Source organism: Sarcophilus harrisii, chromosome 5, assembly GCF_902635505.1.
Source record: "Sarcophilus harrisii chromosome 5, mSarHar1.11, whole genome shotgun sequence".
Lineage (NCBI taxonomy): Eukaryota > Metazoa > Chordata > Mammalia > Dasyuromorphia > Dasyuridae > Sarcophilus > Sarcophilus harrisii.
The window spans coordinates 71473127-71492437 of record NC_045430.1 but is presented as its reverse complement, the minus strand read 5'-3'; the positions used below and the strand labels follow the sequence as shown (position 1 = coordinate 71492437).

Below are 19311 nucleotides of genomic sequence, written 5' to 3'. Positions count from 1 at the left end.
GTGGAAGGGGAAAGAGAAACCTAGGCTCTGCAGAAGAGAGGAATTGCTAGTGTCGCTCCCTTATGGTAGTGAGTGGAAAGGAAGGTGTATCTTCCCTGGTGGCGGTGGAGGCAGCGGGGAGGTATCTGCTGGAAGGAAATGGGAGGTGTCTCTGATGTTTATTTTTGCTTAGCAACCTGCGACCAACTACTTCCCCAGCTGCCTGCCCACACGCGCCCAGCCGCCTCCCCAACATTCTAGGGACAGGAGAGCGGTCTCTTTGACTAAGTAAAACGTGGAGGGTGTGTTGGAAGCCCCCCACCCCCTCCCAGGCTCTCAGGATTCCCTCCGGAGCCGGGCTGAGCGAAAGGCTGTGTGGGTTTTTGGCTGGCTGAGGTGACCGAATTGGATATTTTAAACATAGGTTGGGGGACGTTGGATTCATTTGGATCGGGGCCGTTCTGGGGCAGGGTGGGGGTGGGGTTGAGTAGGGGGAGCACTGTTGTCTGTGAGGGCTAGAGAAAATAAATGAAAAGGCATTTTTGGTCAGGGGCGAGAGGGGGCTCTGCAGACATTTCCTTAGAGTGAGGTTACCAGAGCCTGGGATGTGGAGGAAAGAGGAGGGGTCTTTGCAGATGACTGGGAGAACAGGAAGGGAAGGGGGGAGGGGAGAAGGTCCTGAGTTGACGGGAGTGGAGGGGAGCCAGAGGTGGAGGGGCGCTCTGCAGAGAGCTATAAGGGGAGAGAGGAAGGGTGTTTAAGGCTGCTGAGAGTTTGCCAGGGAAGCCTGGGAAGGGGAATATGCAGCTGATTTGACAGGGGAGGGATTTCTGTAGTTAGTTGTTTAGGAGTGGGGCGAGTGTGTGTATGTATGTATGTGTGTTGGGGGGGGAGGTTGGGTTGGGTGGGGAGCAGGGGACGGGCTTGCACTGCTGACTGACTGCTTGGCTGGGAGGAGGGGAGCCCAGGCAAGCGAGGAGCAAGGGGCGGGGACAGCGTTCTAGGTCTGAGCCCATAGGGAGAGAGAGTGAGAGAGAGAGAGACAGAGTGTGTGAGTGTGAGTGTATGAGTGTGAGTGTGTGAGCGTCTGAGGACTGGGAGGAGGCTCTCCAGCTCGCCTGATCCCGGCCCTAGCCGCTTTCCCCAGCTCGCTCCTCCGCGCCCCTATGTGAGGGAGTCGGGGAGGTCGGCGGCCAGGGTGGGGGAGGGTAGAGTGATGTGCATGGGCCGGGGGGTGGCGGCGGGGCTTCTGCTGCTGCTGCTCTCGGAGGAAGAGGAGGAGGACGACGGCGGCGAGGAAGAGAGTAGGGGGCTCGCGGCTGCGGGCCCGGGCCCTGGGGATGCAGCGGAGTGTGTGTGTCTGGGTATAGCTCTTTGGAGACCGCGACCAGGCGCCGGGGATCGGCTACGGGAGAGCAGACTAGGAGGCGGCGGCGGCGGCGGCGGCGGCGGCTGCAGCGAGAAGTAGCAGCAGCTCAGCAGCAGCAGCGGCTTTGGCAGCAGCAGCGGCGGCCGCCCTGAAATGCATTTTCCTCTCCAGCGGCCATGTTAACCAGGAAACCTGCTGCCGCTTCTGCCGCCTATCCAGCTGGTAAGGAGGAGGAGGAGGAGGAGGGGGGCACACGCGCCGAGCCCAGCGCTGAAGCCCAGCGGGGCAGCTGCAGCTGGCAGCCGGGGCCCCACGCGTCCGTCCCGGGAGACCTGCCTGCCTTGCCTACCGGGGCTGGAGAGGGGGGGAGGGGCCGCCTCGCCAGGTCCGGGCGGGCGCGCGGAGCCCCTGGAAACAAAGTCCAAGGCGAGCCAGAGCGCGGGCGGAGCTGGGGCCCGGGCGGGCGCCGCGCTGGGCGCGCCCTGGGCCGATCGGAGCCCGCTCGGGCCGGGAGCGGCCGCTTCCTAGTGCTGCTGCTGCTGCTGCTTCCTCGGGTGGGCGCCGCCACTCTGCGCGGGGAGTCGTTCGATCATTGTTCCCTAGGGTGGAAATGTCCCCCTCCAAGTGGGGATGCGAGCTTACGGTGGCGGGAGGGCTGCTCCTCAGCCCCCACTGCCTAGGAAAACTCGGGCGTGCAAGCCTAGGGGCGACTCTCGGGGGCAGCTGCAATTGCCCTTAGGCTGGGTTTGGAAACGGCGGTGGGGGTGGCAGAAGAGAGCCCTGGAAGAGTCCGAAACATTGTTCCCACCCACCAGACTCCCTTTTCGCCCCCCCCTCGCCCTTTTACTCTACCTTCTCAGAGCACACCAACACTCATGCGGGCACACACCACACGCGCGCACGCACACACACACATATAAACGTCCATATACAGGCTCAAGCTGACATACACCCTCCATCACACCTCCCCCTCTCAGGCAGACGTCGCCTAAAACGTGCACCAAACACCCCCAAAAGACAGTTTCTTTCTAGGTCTCTCAAATAATCTCTATTCGCGCTTGAGAGGTTGCTTTAACTTTGCAAATGCTGGCGACCCTAATCGGAGAGTAGGCGGACTCGAATGCTGTGTGCTGGCTGCTGTGCTTAGCGTTGGTCATTAACTTTTCCCGGACGTCCGTCCCCCCCCTCCCCGCCGCCCCAAATGGCTGGGCCTGCGCCTCCCCCCTTACCAGTAGTACCCCTTCCCCTGCGGGGGGGAGGGCTGTTTTTGCTCACTCGGGCTCAAGCGAGGCCCAGAAGAGGGCCCCAGGCTAGCTCCCGGGGCGCTGGCCGAGGCCCCCTCTAGTTCGCTTCCTCTCTGACTCTCTTTTGTCTCCCTCGTGTCTTCCCCAGGCAGAGGAGGGGAAAGCAACGTCCGTCAGCTGCAAGGTTCGCCAGGACTCGGAGCTGGGGCTCCCCGGACCGGAGTGGGAACTGGCACACAGTCCCCCCTCACCCTGCCGCCTCTCAGGTCCAACACTACGGCGTCTGCCGTTGCCCATGCGGTGAGAGCCCCTCGGGGGAAAGGAAGGGAGGAGGGCCTGAGAGGGTGGCCACATTAAGGCTTGTATCTGTCCACTCTCGAGCTGAAAGGTCAAAGGGCAAACTTAGAACTAGCTCCTCCACTCGTGGAGTTGAAAAAGGCACTTGGAGTGTAGACCACACCTCGTGCCTTTTACAGAGGAGGAAACTGAGGCCCAGAGTGGAAAAAATAATTTGTCCAAAGACTCTGGACTACTTGTTTGGTTTGGCTGGGATTTGAACTTAGATGGTTAGATAATCAACCAGTGTTATTTCTACCATACTGTCCTGGCTGAAGTCTTAAATGGAAATGAAGTCTTAAAAACTATAGCCACAAAGAAGGATTTCCAGCTTCATCTTTTCCTTTTTCTTCTTACTCTCCTCACTTCATTTCCTCTTTCTTTGTTGCCTGCCTTCTCTCTTCCTGCCTTCCCATGCTATCCCTTCCTGCTCATGAAGCGCCCCTTTCTCCACCCCCATGTGGGTATTTATAGAAACAAATGTGCCAGGGCAGAGTACCTACCCGGAAAATTGATCCCTGAATGAACCTCTCAGACCTCTCTCACTAGCCAGAAAGGAGCCGTGCCAATGACCCATTGCTTGTATAGGCATGTTTTATGAGTGTTACAAGTTTGATCTCAACAGAAGGAGTAATTAAAATAGGAGGAAAAAATAAAAGACCATGAGATTAAAAAAGCACAACAAGCACTAGGTCCCTGCAGTTTGACATCAGACTGATGGAAATCAACAGCCCTGTGTTTGTAGGGAGAAGGCACAAATAAGTATTTTAATAAGAGGGAGGCCAGGAAGCTTCAATATTTTGTTCCTGCTGCAGATTGCAAAACTGAATCTTGCACCAATAATGAATGCTTTTCTCAACTCCCATGATCAGACCACGGATGGTTTCTGCTACAAGAAAGGAAATGTGTTTAAAGGTAGTGATGTGATCTTTTTTCCCTCTTTCTTCAACCAGATCCTCCAGTCCAGTTGAATTGGGCAGACAGCCATCTCTGTTCACTGTTGGAGTGTTTGCCAGAGTCAGGGGTGGGATGGGAGGGGGCAGCTAGATCTGGCAGGTGCTTGCCCCAGAAATGACATCACTTAACAGATGGAAGTTCAGGCCTTGCCCTCTTTCTTTCAGTAATGGTTGCTTTTTTCTGTCTTTTCTTCCTTTTTTGTTTATTTTTTTGGTCAGAAGGAAACATTATAAGTGGGTAAAAAGGTCAATATAGCTGCTTGTTCATACTCATTAAGGGGAATGTTGATTCTCTCCGTCTATAAAAATGGCTTATTTTACTAACACTAATCTAGGACATTAGTGAGCTAAGATTTCACTATAAACCTTAAATATTATATTCTCTGGGCAGTTACAGACAAATCTGTATTATTATACAATGCATTAAGGAATATATTTGTTGCAGCCAAAGTTTTTTTTAGGGTGTTTTGTTTGTTGAGAGCCTGGTCTTTTTTTTTTTTTTTTTTTTTAGGGGGGAAGTAAGTTTGTCATTTGAAATTTTACTGAATAGTATAAGTCTAGGTTTGTACTAAAGGTTGTAAGAGGGAATTGGACTCTTGAGTTCTATCCAGCCTTAAATCTATGATGCTGTTTCCCAGCTTTAACTATCATAGAATTATAGATTTAAATCTGAAAATGGAGCTGATTGGTCATATAATTCCACTACCAATGAGGAAACAGACCCAGAGTTGTAGTCAAGGTCACAGAGGTCACATAATCCTTCATTACATAGGTAGTAAGGTGCTGATGCAGAAAGCTATTGATTATTAGAAGTACTTTATTTATATTTAGAGTTCACTTTAATAAAGGGGTACCTTTTTAATCAGAGAGCCAATCTGCACTTCAGAATGAATTGCAATGAAAATAGCAGATTGATTTAAAAGATATGATAGAGCCTCTTTAGAGAGAATATATACTATAATAATAATTGCATTTAAAAAGTTTTCAAAACACTTTGTGATCTCATTTTATGTAGTGTATGAAACAGAATTGGAACTCAGTTCTTCCTGATTAAGTATAACTTTATGCACTGTAACACCTGGCTGCCTTTGCTTCGCTCTGGTTTATCAGAAATGTTATTGGGATTGTTATTTACCGATTCAACTAACCATTTTAGAGCTCATTTTGATATCAACTTGTTTTACTTGTGTTTGAACTCTGCATGAATTGCCAATTCCTAAATACTTGGGTTAGGAAATGTGCTGGGATTTTTTGTTTTTGTTTTCTGTAGGATAATGTTGGTCAGGGGGACATACTGAATAGTAGATGTACATTTCAAAGAGTCGTAAACTAGAAGGAATCTTAGAGGTCATTGAGATCAACCCCCTCGTTTTACTGAAGAAACTGAGGAAGCTTACTTCCTAAGGTCACACATTTGGTGACTGAATTTAACTCACACTACTACATAGTGGCTGAGGTTGTTAATTCTAGTGTTTCTAGGTTATAAAGAAAGGCAGGTACACTTTTCTGAACCTATATCTCCCCACACTTGTCAGACTGTTAGAAGTTTTTATTTTTAATTTTAGGACAGATCTTGGAAGAGCTATTTTTAAATAAGAGTGGAAAAAAACAAGTCATTGTGGAGGGGGAAAGTGATCTTGTCATAGGAACTTGCCCTAGCACCTCTTGACACATTATATATATAAAGGGTAATGCTAGGTTGCACATATAGCATAAAGATTATGAACTTTGAGACTTAACTTATCCCTTTAACCTCTTCTTCCTGTCGTCTCTGCACGTTTGTCACATTATCTATCCTATCTGTCTGCCCGATTCTATCATCTATTCATCTCTTTCTATCTCTGCTTCTGTTTCTCTCTGTTATCTACGTCCATACCTATGTTACATCTCCATTCATTTTCTTTACCTTTGATCATTGAGCTAAAAGTATTCCAGATAACCTTCTGCAAGTTGTCTTGAGGCACATGGGAGATGCTACTGTAGCATTTTCCTTATTTAATTTTCAAATGTAATTTGATAACATTTCATGATGCTGTTCTTATGTAAAGCATTCTCCAGGCATTAATCATCCATGCCTGAATTCAATGGGGACTCAATAAGTGGTAGTATTCCCATTTAATGGATGGGGATATTTCAAAGCAGAGAAGATAAACAGATGGTGTGGGAGGTGTAATGAAAATTCTAATCTTCTTGGATTCAATCTTTTTTCCTAGACTAATAGACAATGCTTTTGATGACATCAGAATAGTGTATTATGACATTTAATGTATTTGGGAATGTTAGCTCTTTGAGTTAGCAAGGGCTTGCCATTGCATTGTTGGCAGTGATTATAATTACCAGAAAGAGTAGAGCATCGTATTTTGTTTTTTTTTTTTTTTTAATATTTTTCAACATTTTAAAAAAAAGTATTCTTTGAGCAGAGCTTGGTGGTCAGAGGAATATTTTACAATGGAAGCAAGGTAGTCTAGATTAGAGACTGTCTGACAGCATCATGGGACAGTGAGAGAGGTATTGATATTTAAGTCTTGAGTTTATTACCTATCCCTGGCAGATGTATATTCTGGAAGTAATTCTAACTAATCTCTTCTTTCCATCTTCCCCCCAGAGATTTTTTAGGCTGCTGCAAATTGTTCCCAGGTTTTAGGGTAGTGGATCTGCTTTCACTGAATTCAAAGTCTGTGATAATAAATACAGTATAAGATTCAAGGTCCCTAGAGATGTTTGTCATTCCCTGGGCTTTGACTTCATGTTTTCTTATAATACTGTGTAAGGCAATTCTTAATAATGTAGTTCAATGTGGAGATTAAGCAGGCATTGTTGACATTTAAATCATAAAATATCATTTCCAAAATCTACAACTGTTTTATAATTTATATTTCCAATTATGCAAAACACAGAAATATCTATTTTAAAAGTCCTCAAAATTCTCAACTACCAAAGTGTACTTTTTACACTTAAAACAACTCTTCTGTAATGCCTGCTCTCTAGAGCCCCAAGAGTCTCTAGAGTCCCAAATTTTATTTAGTCCTTAATAAAACTCCAACATTTAAAGCTTTGCTGTGTCAGCTTGGGTTTTCCTAAATTCTGCTGTTCGAATTTCTCTACCTTGACCTGTAAAGACTAATTATTTTGGAAAGATTTGGTTTTTGATTTTCATTTTTTCTTATGTTTCTTTTTTTGCTTTTTGAGGCCATAAAAATAGTGGAAATTGGGAAAGAAAAAAAAAGATGCGAAACTAAGCTGGCACATTATAACTAATCTGCTGCTTTTATTTCCATTAATTTTACCATTTAGGAATCTGCTCAGTATTTTAAAATTCCTATCTTTTTATTTTTTACATTACCTAGATTCCCCCTTTTATCCCCTTTCTCTTCCCCATCCCTGGAAGACATCTCTTATAACAAAGATTTCTGTTGCCCAGTATAGTGAAAGTGACAATTCCTACCATGTATATGTCCTTTAAAACATTCATTTTTAAAAGTGTTGGCAAATTGATAATAGGAAAGGAGCTAAGGAAGCTTGAGGAAAATCTCATGGCTGAAATATCAAATGCCTTAGAAGTGTATATGTATCAAAACTGAGTATTCAAATAGTTAACATACTTTCCATATCTGCATACATAGTATCCACTAAAAAAATTGCTAAAAATCTTGGTGGCAATTATGGCACTAAATTACCATTTACTGACATAAACTATCCTGTGTCACGTACCCAATTGTTATATTGTCTCCAAACAGGACCCAACTGTCCCATAAAGGAGCTTTTGGATTATAAGATCCTAGATTTAGAACTGGAAGAGATCATCTAGTTTAACTCCCTCATTTTTAGGAAACCCATGTGTATACATATGTAGCAGGTATAACTCTTGAGACATAACATAATTGAAAATATTAACTTATATACACCTCAGATAAAAAGAATAGTAGAAGTAGAATTTAGAAATAAATGGTGTTGGTAGCATTTAATTTCACCACCCCTCATTTTGAGGAAGCTGATGCAGAGAGAGGTTAAGTGACTTGCTGGTAAATAGCAAAGCAGGCTCCCATCACTTCAGTTTGGATTGCTACAGTAGCCTACTACTGGTGGGTCTGCTTGGCCCAAGTCTCTCCCTACTCCACTTCATCTTATGTTCAGCCATTAAAGTGATTTCCTAAAGGGCAGGTCTGACCACGCCACCTTCCCTATCCATCAATCCCAATAAATTTCAATGGCTTCTAATTGCCTCCACAAACACAAACAAAATGCCTTTTTTGGCATTCAAAGCCCTTCATAACTTAGCCCCTTCCTACCTTTCCAGTCTTCTTTCTTTTTAATTCCCAACACATTTTTCTTTGATCCAATGATACTGGCCTCCTGGCTTTTCCAAGAATAAGACACTCCCATTTTTCAATTCCAGGCTTTTCCTTTGGCTGTTTCCCATGCCTAGGACATTCTCCCTCTTAGGTTGTGACTACTGATCTCCCTGTATTCTTCTAAGTCTTAATTAAAATCCAGTTTTCTACAAGAAACCTTCCCCAAGCCCTCTGAATTCTGGTGCTTTTCAATTCGTAATTATTTAATCTGGTTGTTATCGAAAGTTTATGTTAAAAAGTGAGTTTTTCTTGTTGCACAAAGACATAGTCTTCTGGATCGACTTAGGTTGCTGACCAAACGTCTCACTGGAAAAAGTGAAGGGGCTGGATTATTTGTCAGAATAGGTAACCTTTTGTAGCCCTACCTCTGATGAAAAGTAAGAGATTTTTTAGATAATAAAGAGAATAAGGATTTTCAAGAGTACCTCCATTCTTGATTTGGTGAAATGAATCCTTGTCCAACATTGTTTGGTCTTATTCTCCATTAAGAGTGGCCAAACAGTAGATGATTCATACCTATCTTTGTATAAAAGCTCAAAATTCATAGCAGTAGCTGAGTTTGGAGAGGAATACTAGTGCCTACAAGATAGGGCAACTTTGGAAAAGGTAGCTTCTTTTTTTCCCTTCTTCTCCTTCTCCTTTTCCTTGTCTTCCTTCTATCTTTCTCCTCTTCTCATTTTTTTCCTTCTGCGTTTTCAGTATTTTCACCACCATCTTGGGGATCCATGTTTTTGGAAGGTCTCCACTCAATTTATTAATACACTTAATTCTGAAATGTAAATTAAGCCACATGGAGTAAGGTAGATGGGAAGTTGATGTACAGAATGCTTAGGTCAAAGAGAGAGACTCTTTATGTTCTAACTTATATCTTTGACTTGCAGATTGCTGGTAGCAAGCACGTTATGAATGATCACCTGGTCCTTGGCAGCCACGCACAACTCCAGGTACAGCAGCTTTTTGAAGATAATAGTAATAAGAGGACAGTTCTTACTACACAACCAAACGGGCTTACAACAGTTGGTAAAACCGGATTGCCACTAGTACAAGAAAGACAATTGGACAGCGTTCATAGACGGCAAGGGAGCTCCAACTCTTTGAAGTCTGTAGAAGGAACTGGGAAAGTAAAAGCCGCCTCTATGACACCGGAACAGGCAATGAAGCAATATGTGCTAAAGCTAACAGCCTTCGAACACCATGAGATTTTTAGTTACCCTGAAATATACTTTTTGGGTCCAAATGCAAAGAAACGCCAAGGCACGACAGGCGGGCCAAACAACGGTGGCTACGACGATGACCAGGGCTCTTACGTGCAAGTGCCTCACGATCACATTGCTTATAGGTACGAAGTCCTAAAGGTCATAGGGAAAGGGAGCTTTGGACAAGTGGTGAAGGCCTATGACCACAAAGTGCATCAACACGTGGCCCTCAAGATGGTGAGGAACGAGAAGCGTTTCCACCGGCAGGCTGCGGAGGAAATCCGGATCCTGGAGCACCTGCGGAAACAGGACAAGGATAACAACATGAACGTCATCCACATGCTGGAGAATTTCACTTTCCGCAATCACATATGCATGACCTTTGAGTTACTGAGTATGAACCTCTATGAGCTGATCAAGAAAAACAAATTTCAGGGCTTCAGCTTGCCCTTGGTTCGAAAATTTGCCCATTCAATTTTGCAGTGCTTAGATGCTTTACACAAAAATAGAATCATTCACTGTGACCTTAAACCCGAGAACATCTTATTAAAACAACAGGGTAGGAGTGGTATTAAGGTGATTGATTTTGGCTCCAGTTGTTACGAACATCAGCGTGTCTACACGTACATTCAGTCGCGTTTTTATCGGGCACCGGAGGTGATTCTTGGTGCCCGGTATGGGATGCCTATTGATATGTGGAGCTTGGGCTGTATTCTAGCAGAGCTCCTGACAGGTTACCCTCTCTTGCCTGGGGAAGATGAAGGGGACCAGTTGGCTTGTATGATTGAACTCTTGGGCATGCCAGCCCCCAAACTTCTAGACGCATCCAAACGAGCCAAAAATTTTGTGAGCTCTAAGGGTTATCCCCGGTACTGCACTGTTACAACTCTGTCCGACGGCTCCATCATTCTAAATGGTGGCCGCTCCCGAAGGGGGAAACTGAGGGGCCCGCCGGAGAGTAGAGAGTGGGGCACTGCACTTAAGGGGTGTGATGATCCACTTTTCCTTGATTTCTTGAAACAGTGTTTGGAATGGGATCCTGCCATACGCTTGACCCCCGGCCAGGCGTTGAGACACCCCTGGCTCCGGAGGCGCCTGCCAAAGCCTCCAACTGGGGAGAAGACAGCAGCAAAACGGATAACGGAAAGCGCTGGTGCTATAACGTCTATTTCCAAGTTACCTCCACCTTCAAGCTCAGCATCAAAACTGAGGACTAATTTGGCACAAATGACAGATGCCAATGGGAATATTCAGCAGAGGACAGTGTTGCCAAAACTTGTTAGCTGAGCTTGAGTGCCCTAATGCTGGTAATCCGAGAGATACTCTATTGCTGGGCCTTATTCATTTGAAACAAGTAGCTCAGATGTTTTCATTTGCTCAATAATTTTACTTATTTGTATCTTTTTAGCACTTATTTTAATGTAAGAGTTGTTCATTTTGTTTTTATAAAGTATATGGGGACAATGCTTTAAGTTTTTATAGTTTTAAAGAATGTTTTGTCTTCTAAAGTATGATGAGCCTTACTGTATTTCGTGTGGCAGAGTAATAAATATCAATGGCAGGCCATTGATTACGACATGACTGTCATGCGTTACAGCTTGGTGTCAAAGATAATTCACTATGTTTTTATGGTTCACATTATAGTTTCCTCAGAGTGGTTGCCCCTTAAGCCTCTCCCCATCTTCCACATTTGCCCACCAATGGAGCGTGTACTGTTGTTTTCCGTAACATCCGGGCGGTAGGAGTAGGAGTGGTCAGGGTGGAAGTGATCTGTCCTCTGAAGATACACTTGTGTCCTACAGTATTTTTGAAAGGTCACTATTAAGATCCAAAACAAAAGCAAAAAATAAGATCCTGAAGATAAATTTTGTCTTATTAGCATTCAGACAGTGTGTAAAAAGCAAGAGAAGCAGACTGTGGGTGGATGAATGAAGATGGGAATCTGTGTGCTCTTCTAAAATCTTACAATGTGACAGATGAGCAGCTTTGTAAAGAGAAACTCATGTATTGCAAAATGTTTTAAACCTAATTTTAGATGTGTAGCCCAAGGAGTATTTCTCTTTCTCTCCGTTCTTTCGTTCACTCCTTACCTAACTTCCACTCTGCCCTTCTTACCCCACCGTGACCTCCCTTGATTGCAGCTGCAGTTTGCTTTTTTTTTTTTCTTTGAAGTAGCCCCTCGAATTGGCAACATAGAGAATACTTTTCATTTCTGATGGATTATGACCTCAGTTGAAAACTCTAGGAGGAAAACTAGATTGACTAGCTATGTGTTATTCCGAGATGGTACCAAAAGTTTCTTTTAGCCCAAGAAAAACTCATTCTTCACTTAGAAAAATTTAAATCTCCTCTAATAGCAGAAGTACTTGTATAGCTGCCCTGGGTAGGATTGATTCACACCAGCACTTAAAAAAAAAAAGAAAGAAAGAAAAAAAGAATGATTATAATTCAAGGACACGTTTGTTTTTACTTACTCCAGGAATGATAATTGAAAGAACACTAGAAGTTACATTCCTTTCTTATTTTACATTTTATTTGGAGAGCATTTCTAGTTTATTTTGATTTTTGTTTTTGAGGAAAACAATTCACCTGGAAGAATAATATCCAGATTAGGAAAGGGAATATTTCTTCTGTGAATAGTAATGATTCCCATGACTGCAGAGTCAGTATTTCATCACAAATTGATGAACAGTGAGATGCACCAGATAAGTAAGGGGGGCCAAAGAGCAAGTTTACAGAATGTGTAATTTAATATAGAAAGATTTCTGGCTGTTTGGACAAGAGGCTTTAGTTAGGGTAATAAATTAGCATAAATGATTTTTATATGAACAGAGAATCTTAAATTGCCTGTAAATTGTTTTACAAGTACTTAAAGCATGGTCCCCAGTGAGGCCAAGAAAGTTTCCGGTTAATTTCTTCTCCTATTTATCTTACAACTTCATTTCTTATTTTCAAAATAGCAAAACCATTTTGAACAAAACATTTTATTTAGCCTTGTGGGTTGGTTGATAGTGGAGAAAAATGCTCAGGAAATATACAAATATTTGCCAAAAAAAAAAAAAAAATCAATACTTTAAAATTAAAATTCATTGTTATTAAGGTATTGGTGTTGATATTTGCTTTAATATTTAAAGTTGTCACCAATAAATTAATCTACTTTTTCTTTATTTAAAAATGATAGCTTCTTGCCCCTAGTCCAAATAAAATGTAGAATACCGAATGCAATTCTATGTAATCTGTGAGAGTGCAATAATAGATGAGTGTTGCATTTTAAGTGATACTAATGTGATACACAAACTGATCAGTGGCTTTTGAAATTTAAATATCTGCTTATTTATTAACATTCGATCCTGGGAAATCCAAGGTTTGGTTTACCCTGCAAACCACAAATCCCTTAATGATGGTTATGGAATCAACAAAACAAAAATGTCAAGACTCAATTTTCCTTTTCCTTATCCCTTTGCTTCTCCCTCCTTTTAATTTCCAGTTTGTCAATATCTAGTTTTAAATATTGAAGCCTGAGCCTGAGCCTGCTTTTAATATACATTTCATAATAAAACAATTAAAAACAATCATTGATGGGTTAATGCCACTTGTCTTCTTTTCTAAATTTTTTTTTCTCCCACCCAACTGGTTCTTAAAATGCCAATAATGCATTTGTGACTGACTATTCATAAATGCAACCGGAAACTTTTAGGCCAAACTTGAGTGTGCAGAGATATTTTTTTAACCCCCAATACAGTGAAATTTCCTTTATACTTAAAAAAAAAAAAAATCCTGCTATATTAACAGCTTTCTGTGATATGGCTGCTTTAAAATATTCTAGCACACACATATATGTGTATATATATATATATATATATATATATATATATATATATATATATAAAATGCAAAGAAGGAAAAATGTTGCATCTTGCTTTAATGTAAATTTAAGAATTATTCTGTTAAGGGCTCTGATAGGCTGCTAGGAGTTGGCTTGGAAACAGCACTTAGCCTCACAGGTGACCATTGTCTAGGGATGTCTGAGCTGTTTTCAGACCGAGTAATAGCACCGTGTTGTCTTGTCTTTGGTTGCAGTCTCTTTTGGCTCAGTTTCTTGCACCACTGGAGTGTTTATTGCCACTTAAGTGTATCGCTAAAACCATGGAAGGATAGAGTGATGCAAGACTGTGTAGATTAACAATAGAGTATAAATCGTGCCCTTAGTGTTAACAATGTGCCTTTTGTTATGAATGCCATGTTGTAAGGCATGCATCTGGGCTTCTCTAACCCTTTGAATATGAGGTAGTAAGGACCAGGAATTTCTTTTTAAAAAGGTAAACCTGTCTTAAAACATCATTAACTTTCAAAGGCCTTAATGCTAACCATAAGGCATGAGTCACTCGCCATATGGTGGGTGCCTTGACACACACCACCTTGCCACACAGGTAATGCCTACTTTACTTAAAGGGTTGAAGACAGCATTCCTTAGTTATTTGTATCTTAACATCAGACTGATTTTTTAAATGCTATTTTTTTTCTTTTGGTTATGTGAACACTAAACAGAAATCAACTGTATTTGTAAAATTTACCTCAAACTGTTTAATTTTATAGTGTGATTAATCCCAGGGCATTTGGTTTGAACCAAAGTGCATTCCTTTTCTATGTACCTGGCTGTAGTAAAGGCAAAGCCAGGGATTTTTACAATTTGGGTGCGAGGCACTTAAGCCACTTTTACCTGAATGGGTGGTTTGGAGTCATATGAAATCACTCCATCAGAATGTTAAAAAACACTTTAGACATCAGTAGCATTGGGCCATATTGGAATCTTTTAAGCCAGCAATTGGAGCATGGATTATTTTAAAAGAGATGCCATTTGTTTTTGTAATTTTTTTCTCATCAAAAAGATATTTCTTGTAAGCAGAAGATTTTTTTTTACAGAAAGATTCTGTCAAAAAAGATTTTAATATTGCCCTATTCAGTGCTACAGTAGCATTAAGACACACACACATCGTGAACCATTTGTTTCTAGGGGCTTGTACATCTCTGCTATGAAAATATATCAGAAGTCATTGTAATTACTCAGCTCAACTGCTACAATTATGTCTAGGCAGTGGCTTGGGTTTTTATCAAGCGACAACTTAGACAACGTGACTGTGATATGCTGCAACTGTGTGTACTGAAAATATGTGAAAAAAAATGATTGAATGTGGATTGTATATATGTATGTAAAAAAAAAAAAAATCTGTGAGATGCTGCTGTCGCCACTGAACATTAAATATGTTGTAGTGGATTCTAATCCTAGTGGCCAGTTCTATGATACTGTGTGTATTGTACAGCTGATGGCAGGAGTAAGACTGTTTAGTGAATATTTGTTGAATTTTATTGTTGTGGCCAGAGATCATTTCAGAATAAAATTTTAATGTCCTACCTTTCCTTCTCCCCTTCTCTAACTAGAGGGCTATTCTGCTAATGTGATTCCCCTGTGTAATCTGAATGATTTAATTGGTCTGAAAAATTTTCAGGATGCTATACAAGTAAACTTGTGCCGGCCATCTCAAAATTTAAAAAAAATATTTTCAATTTGTTCACCTGCCATATGGATTCATCGGGTGTTTGAAGAATTTTAAGTCAAAAAGATTTTTTAACAAAAAGAGTTATGAGGCAGGTCTTATTCTTAATGGACTATTCTGTTCATCTGTCTGCAGTAGTTTTTTTTAATGTTTCTCCCTCTCCCCACCCCACCCCCATTTTCTTTATTTGTGTGGCCCTGGCATGTGCTTCCATTTGGATACTTAAGTTATAAAGGTTCTGGAGTCCTTCAGGTACCAATCACCCTATGAATATATAGGAAAATTTTCCCTTTCCCAATACCCCTGTCCTTGTCTGCCTACTATGACTGGCAAAATTTTAATACTCTTTCCCTTCCCTGTGTGTGTGTCTTAATGCTTATGCTTCTATAGTCACATTTTATGGTTTTTCCCTGATTTGCCTTTTTTTTTTCTAAATGTTTTCAGGTTTTGTTTTTTGTTTTTTTTTTGTCTCTGATGTGATGGATAAATTTGAAAATAAGGTTTGGAATCTGCAAGTAGGACTTGAAAAATTAATGTGAAGTTCAATTAATACTAGAAAGGTTTATTTTACAAATGTGGGGAAACTTGTTTTCTCATAAACTTTGCAAACACTGCAAAGAATCTTAAAATCTTAAAAGAGACCATTGTTGGTCATTAGTTGTTAGTAGGCTAATTAGATAGAATTCTGGACCTAAGACCTGGCAAGATGGGAGCTTACTTGCTACCCTAAGCAGTTATTACCTACATATATGCCTCTAGGCAAGTCACGAAAACTCTCAAAATTACTTTATCTGTAAAATGAAAAGGAAGGGTTGGATTTAATGACCTTAAAAGCAAGAGTTTCCTTTCTACTCTTAAGTCTATGACCCAAGACAAAGTCATCTTTTATTACCATCCCCACCACCACCACCACCACTGTAGGAACTTCCCAGACAGCACATATTGATGGGTTGTATTCAAAGACTTTTTGAATGATCTGTGCTTATTCCCCAGGTATTCCATTCCAGTTTTGGACAATGAAACCTAATAACTGCTTCTGGGTCTGTTTTCTAAGGTTATATAGAATAAGCCTAACCTTTCCCCTATAGATCAACATTTCAAAATTTGAAGTCTTTAATTCTCTCCAGTCTATGTCCTCAGTCTCATCATTATGTCTTCAGATAATTTTCCTTCCAGTTTCCCTCCTCCCCCCCAAATCCTTCCTCTAGAACAAAAGCTGTTTTAAAAATATTTTGTTAATGGTATTTCAATATCATTAGCTTTCTTTGTAGTCCTAAATGTTTTATTTGCTGCATTTAAAAATGGGATCCCATAGGCTTTCCTTGATTGCCAAAAAGGGATATGGCACATATAAGGTTAAGAACCCATTTTGAAATAGGATCTCTTAAAATATGGTACCCAGAACCAAACACAACTGATTGTGATTTGACCAGCAGAGGTTACACTGGAACTATTGATACTCCCCTGTTGGTCTAAAGGCCAGGATCACCCATTGCATCTGGCACCATTACTTTTTCTTGCCCCTGGAGTCTGGAGCATTCTCATCAATGAGGATGATGACTTTGCTCACAGCTCTGCCTTCCTTAAGTCCAGTTCATGCACAAGTCAAAGCATCCCCCTTCTCATGCCATTGCTTCTCTCCTAGAATGAAGGATGGACAGTGATAAGAGCTCACTAGCTTTTCAGTGAGGTCGGCCATGTCACTGACTTCCTGAACCTCTAGGCAAACCAAACTCAACCAACTTTTCATTCAGAACTGTTAAGTTAGATCTCCCCCATGTTGTACTTTTAATAACATGATTAAAAAACAAATCCAAACCTAAAGAAATGATTTTATATTTCCATATTATATTTCATTTGGTTGTTTCCAGGTCATCTCAAAATTTTAAAAATGATTTTTTCTGGCTTCAGAATGATCTTTTATCCTCTCAAAGTTCTATTGAATTTAGGCAAATATTTTAGTTTTTTTATTAATAACACATAACAATAATTTATAATATATGTAAATATATTTTACATGATAAAATGTAGTGTCAACAATACATAATTTCTAATATAACATGCCATAATGAATTACATATATGTATTATCTATATTAAAATATATTAACAATATATAATAATTTATAGTATAATATATGTTGTATTACATGTAACATGTATTATATAGTGTATATTATACATATATTATTGATATGTAACAATTTATAATATATGTATAACATACAATGTATTAATATGTATAATCATATAATATGTAATAATATATGATAAATATATTATTAACAACATAATTTATAATATATGTTATGAATGTCTTAAATAATATATTGATATATATAGTAATTTATAGAATATGTATAATAATATGATAGTAATATAATATAATCTCTTGTGATAATAACTGTCTTACAATTTTGATATATCCTCTCTGACAGATACCATTTGGAGAATCTTCATTTAGTCAGTATCTTTTTAATTGGGAGTGTTTTAGGTATAGTAAAAAAATGTGGACTAAATGACTAGCACTATCTCTGTCTAATCACATTTATCATCATACTTTCAAGCACAAAACTCTCCCTTCCTTCTATTCCCTTTAGGATGAAACTTTAGGGATATTCATTTCCCAGTCCTTGTCTCCTAGCAAGATGATAATGGTGTGTAAGGAACGTTTTGACCTCATGGTGAGAGGATTTGGGTTGAAGTACTGGCTTTGGCCAGTAATAGCTGAAAATACCAATAGGCAAATCATTACACTTTAGTTTTTGCTCTGTAAAATTGAAATAATACTTATCTAAATACCTCACAGGATTGCCATAAGAATAGTCCTAGATTAAAGTATCATGCAAATCTGAGCTGTTATACTCAGTATATTAGTCTTTAAAGCAAAGACCTGAATATGTATTTTGTTGTTGAGTTTTCCATGATTTCAGGGATCTCTGTATTTTTTGAAAACAAAAAATACTCATTGATGTAGCTGTAGGAGCCCAATGGAAAGAAAAAAGTAAACCAGGGAAACCATAAAATATGAAAACTGTAAAAACATAAGAATTAAAAGACAGCTACAGAGAGAGTTTAAAAGAAAACCTCCCAGAGCTCAATCCATGATGATAATCTGTTTACCTACTTCTCTCCTCCTTGAATTGTCACTCATTCAATTTGTGTGTTAAATAAGAACTATATATTGTTTGGTCATTTAAAATTAAGCACTTTTGTGTAATGATACTATTAGTAAGCCTAGATCATAGAATCATAATACTTGTGGGGTTATAAGGGACTTAAGGCAGTCAAGTGATGCAGTAGATAAAGCACTAGGCTTGGAATTGGGAAGAGCTGAGTTCATATGTGGCTGTAGATACTTATTAGCTGTGTGACTGAGCAAATCATTTGTTTAGGTTCTTCTGTAAAATGGGAGCACATAGGAGAAGGAAATGGCAAGTCCAGCATCTTGGCCAAAAAAAAATGATGGATAAAAATCTGTGAGTCATGTAGAATCAGTCATAATTAAACAAATGATAAGAAATTTAAGAGAATATTAAGATTGTGGCCAAGTGGCAAGGGTTTGAACTCAGGTCTTCTGACCCTAATACTTAGTGTGGTTGTAAGGCTGAAATGAGGCCTCCTGGGAACTTGCCTATGTTTGTGTATAATACTACATAGACCAGAAATAGAACATATTTATATATGTGTGTGTATGTATATGTGTGTGTGTGTGTGTGTGTATGTATTGTTATTGAATCATTTTAGTTGTATCTGATTCTTTATGGCCTCATTTGGGGTTTTCTTGGCAAAGTCCTAGTTTGCTGTTTCCTTCTCTAGCTCATTTTACAGATAAGGAAACTGAGGCAAACAGGATTAAGTGACTTGCCCATGGTCACACAGCCAGAGTTTGAGGCTGGATTTGAATTCAAGAAAATGAGTCTTCTGACTCCAAGATGGTGTTGCCTCCATTATTCTATATAGATACTTATATGTGTATGGATATACATATATGTATATATCATCTGTTATTAACTTAATTTTTAAAATGATTTTTATTATCTTAGGAGTCAACAATCTGTCATTTTGGTCTGCCCCTGCCTTGATGTGAACCTCCCCTTACATCTGTTCCCCTCTTCCTGCATATGTTCAATGATGAAAATAATTACCACTTGCCTGAATCTTAATTTGATGTTTCTCTGAAAAGGGCTGGTATTTAACATCAGTAATCTATAACTATTAAAATATGGTCATTATATACATACCAGAGCATCTGGATGAATCTCAGGTATAGAGATAGAATCAAGAGACTGTTCATCTTTACAAAGATAGCTCTATATGGATCT

At 40.3% G+C, this 19311-nt stretch overlaps 1 protein-coding gene across 8 annotated transcripts in view; it reads left to right on the top strand.

Moving 5' to 3' along the window:
• Positions 1-19311, top strand: part of DYRK2 (dual specificity tyrosine phosphorylation regulated kinase 2) — a 71382-nt gene that overhangs the window by 40811 nt on the left and 11260 nt on the right. For 3 of the 8 annotated variants that reach the window (XM_031940824.1, XM_003770918.4, XM_031940825.1), the window contains exons 4-5: positions 2741-2892; positions 9118-11880. In XM_031940824.1, the coding sequence (XP_031796684.1) occupies positions 2741-2892; positions 9118-10719 (1754 nt within the window). In that variant the 3' untranslated portion in view covers positions 10720-11880. Of the gene's footprint in view, positions 1-1431; positions 1571-2740; positions 2893-3757; positions 3844-6265; positions 6393-9117; positions 11881-19311 lie in introns of those variants that run through there. The other 5 variants (XR_004229921.1, XR_004229922.1, XM_031940827.1 and 2 more) reach the window with 4 other exon arrangements.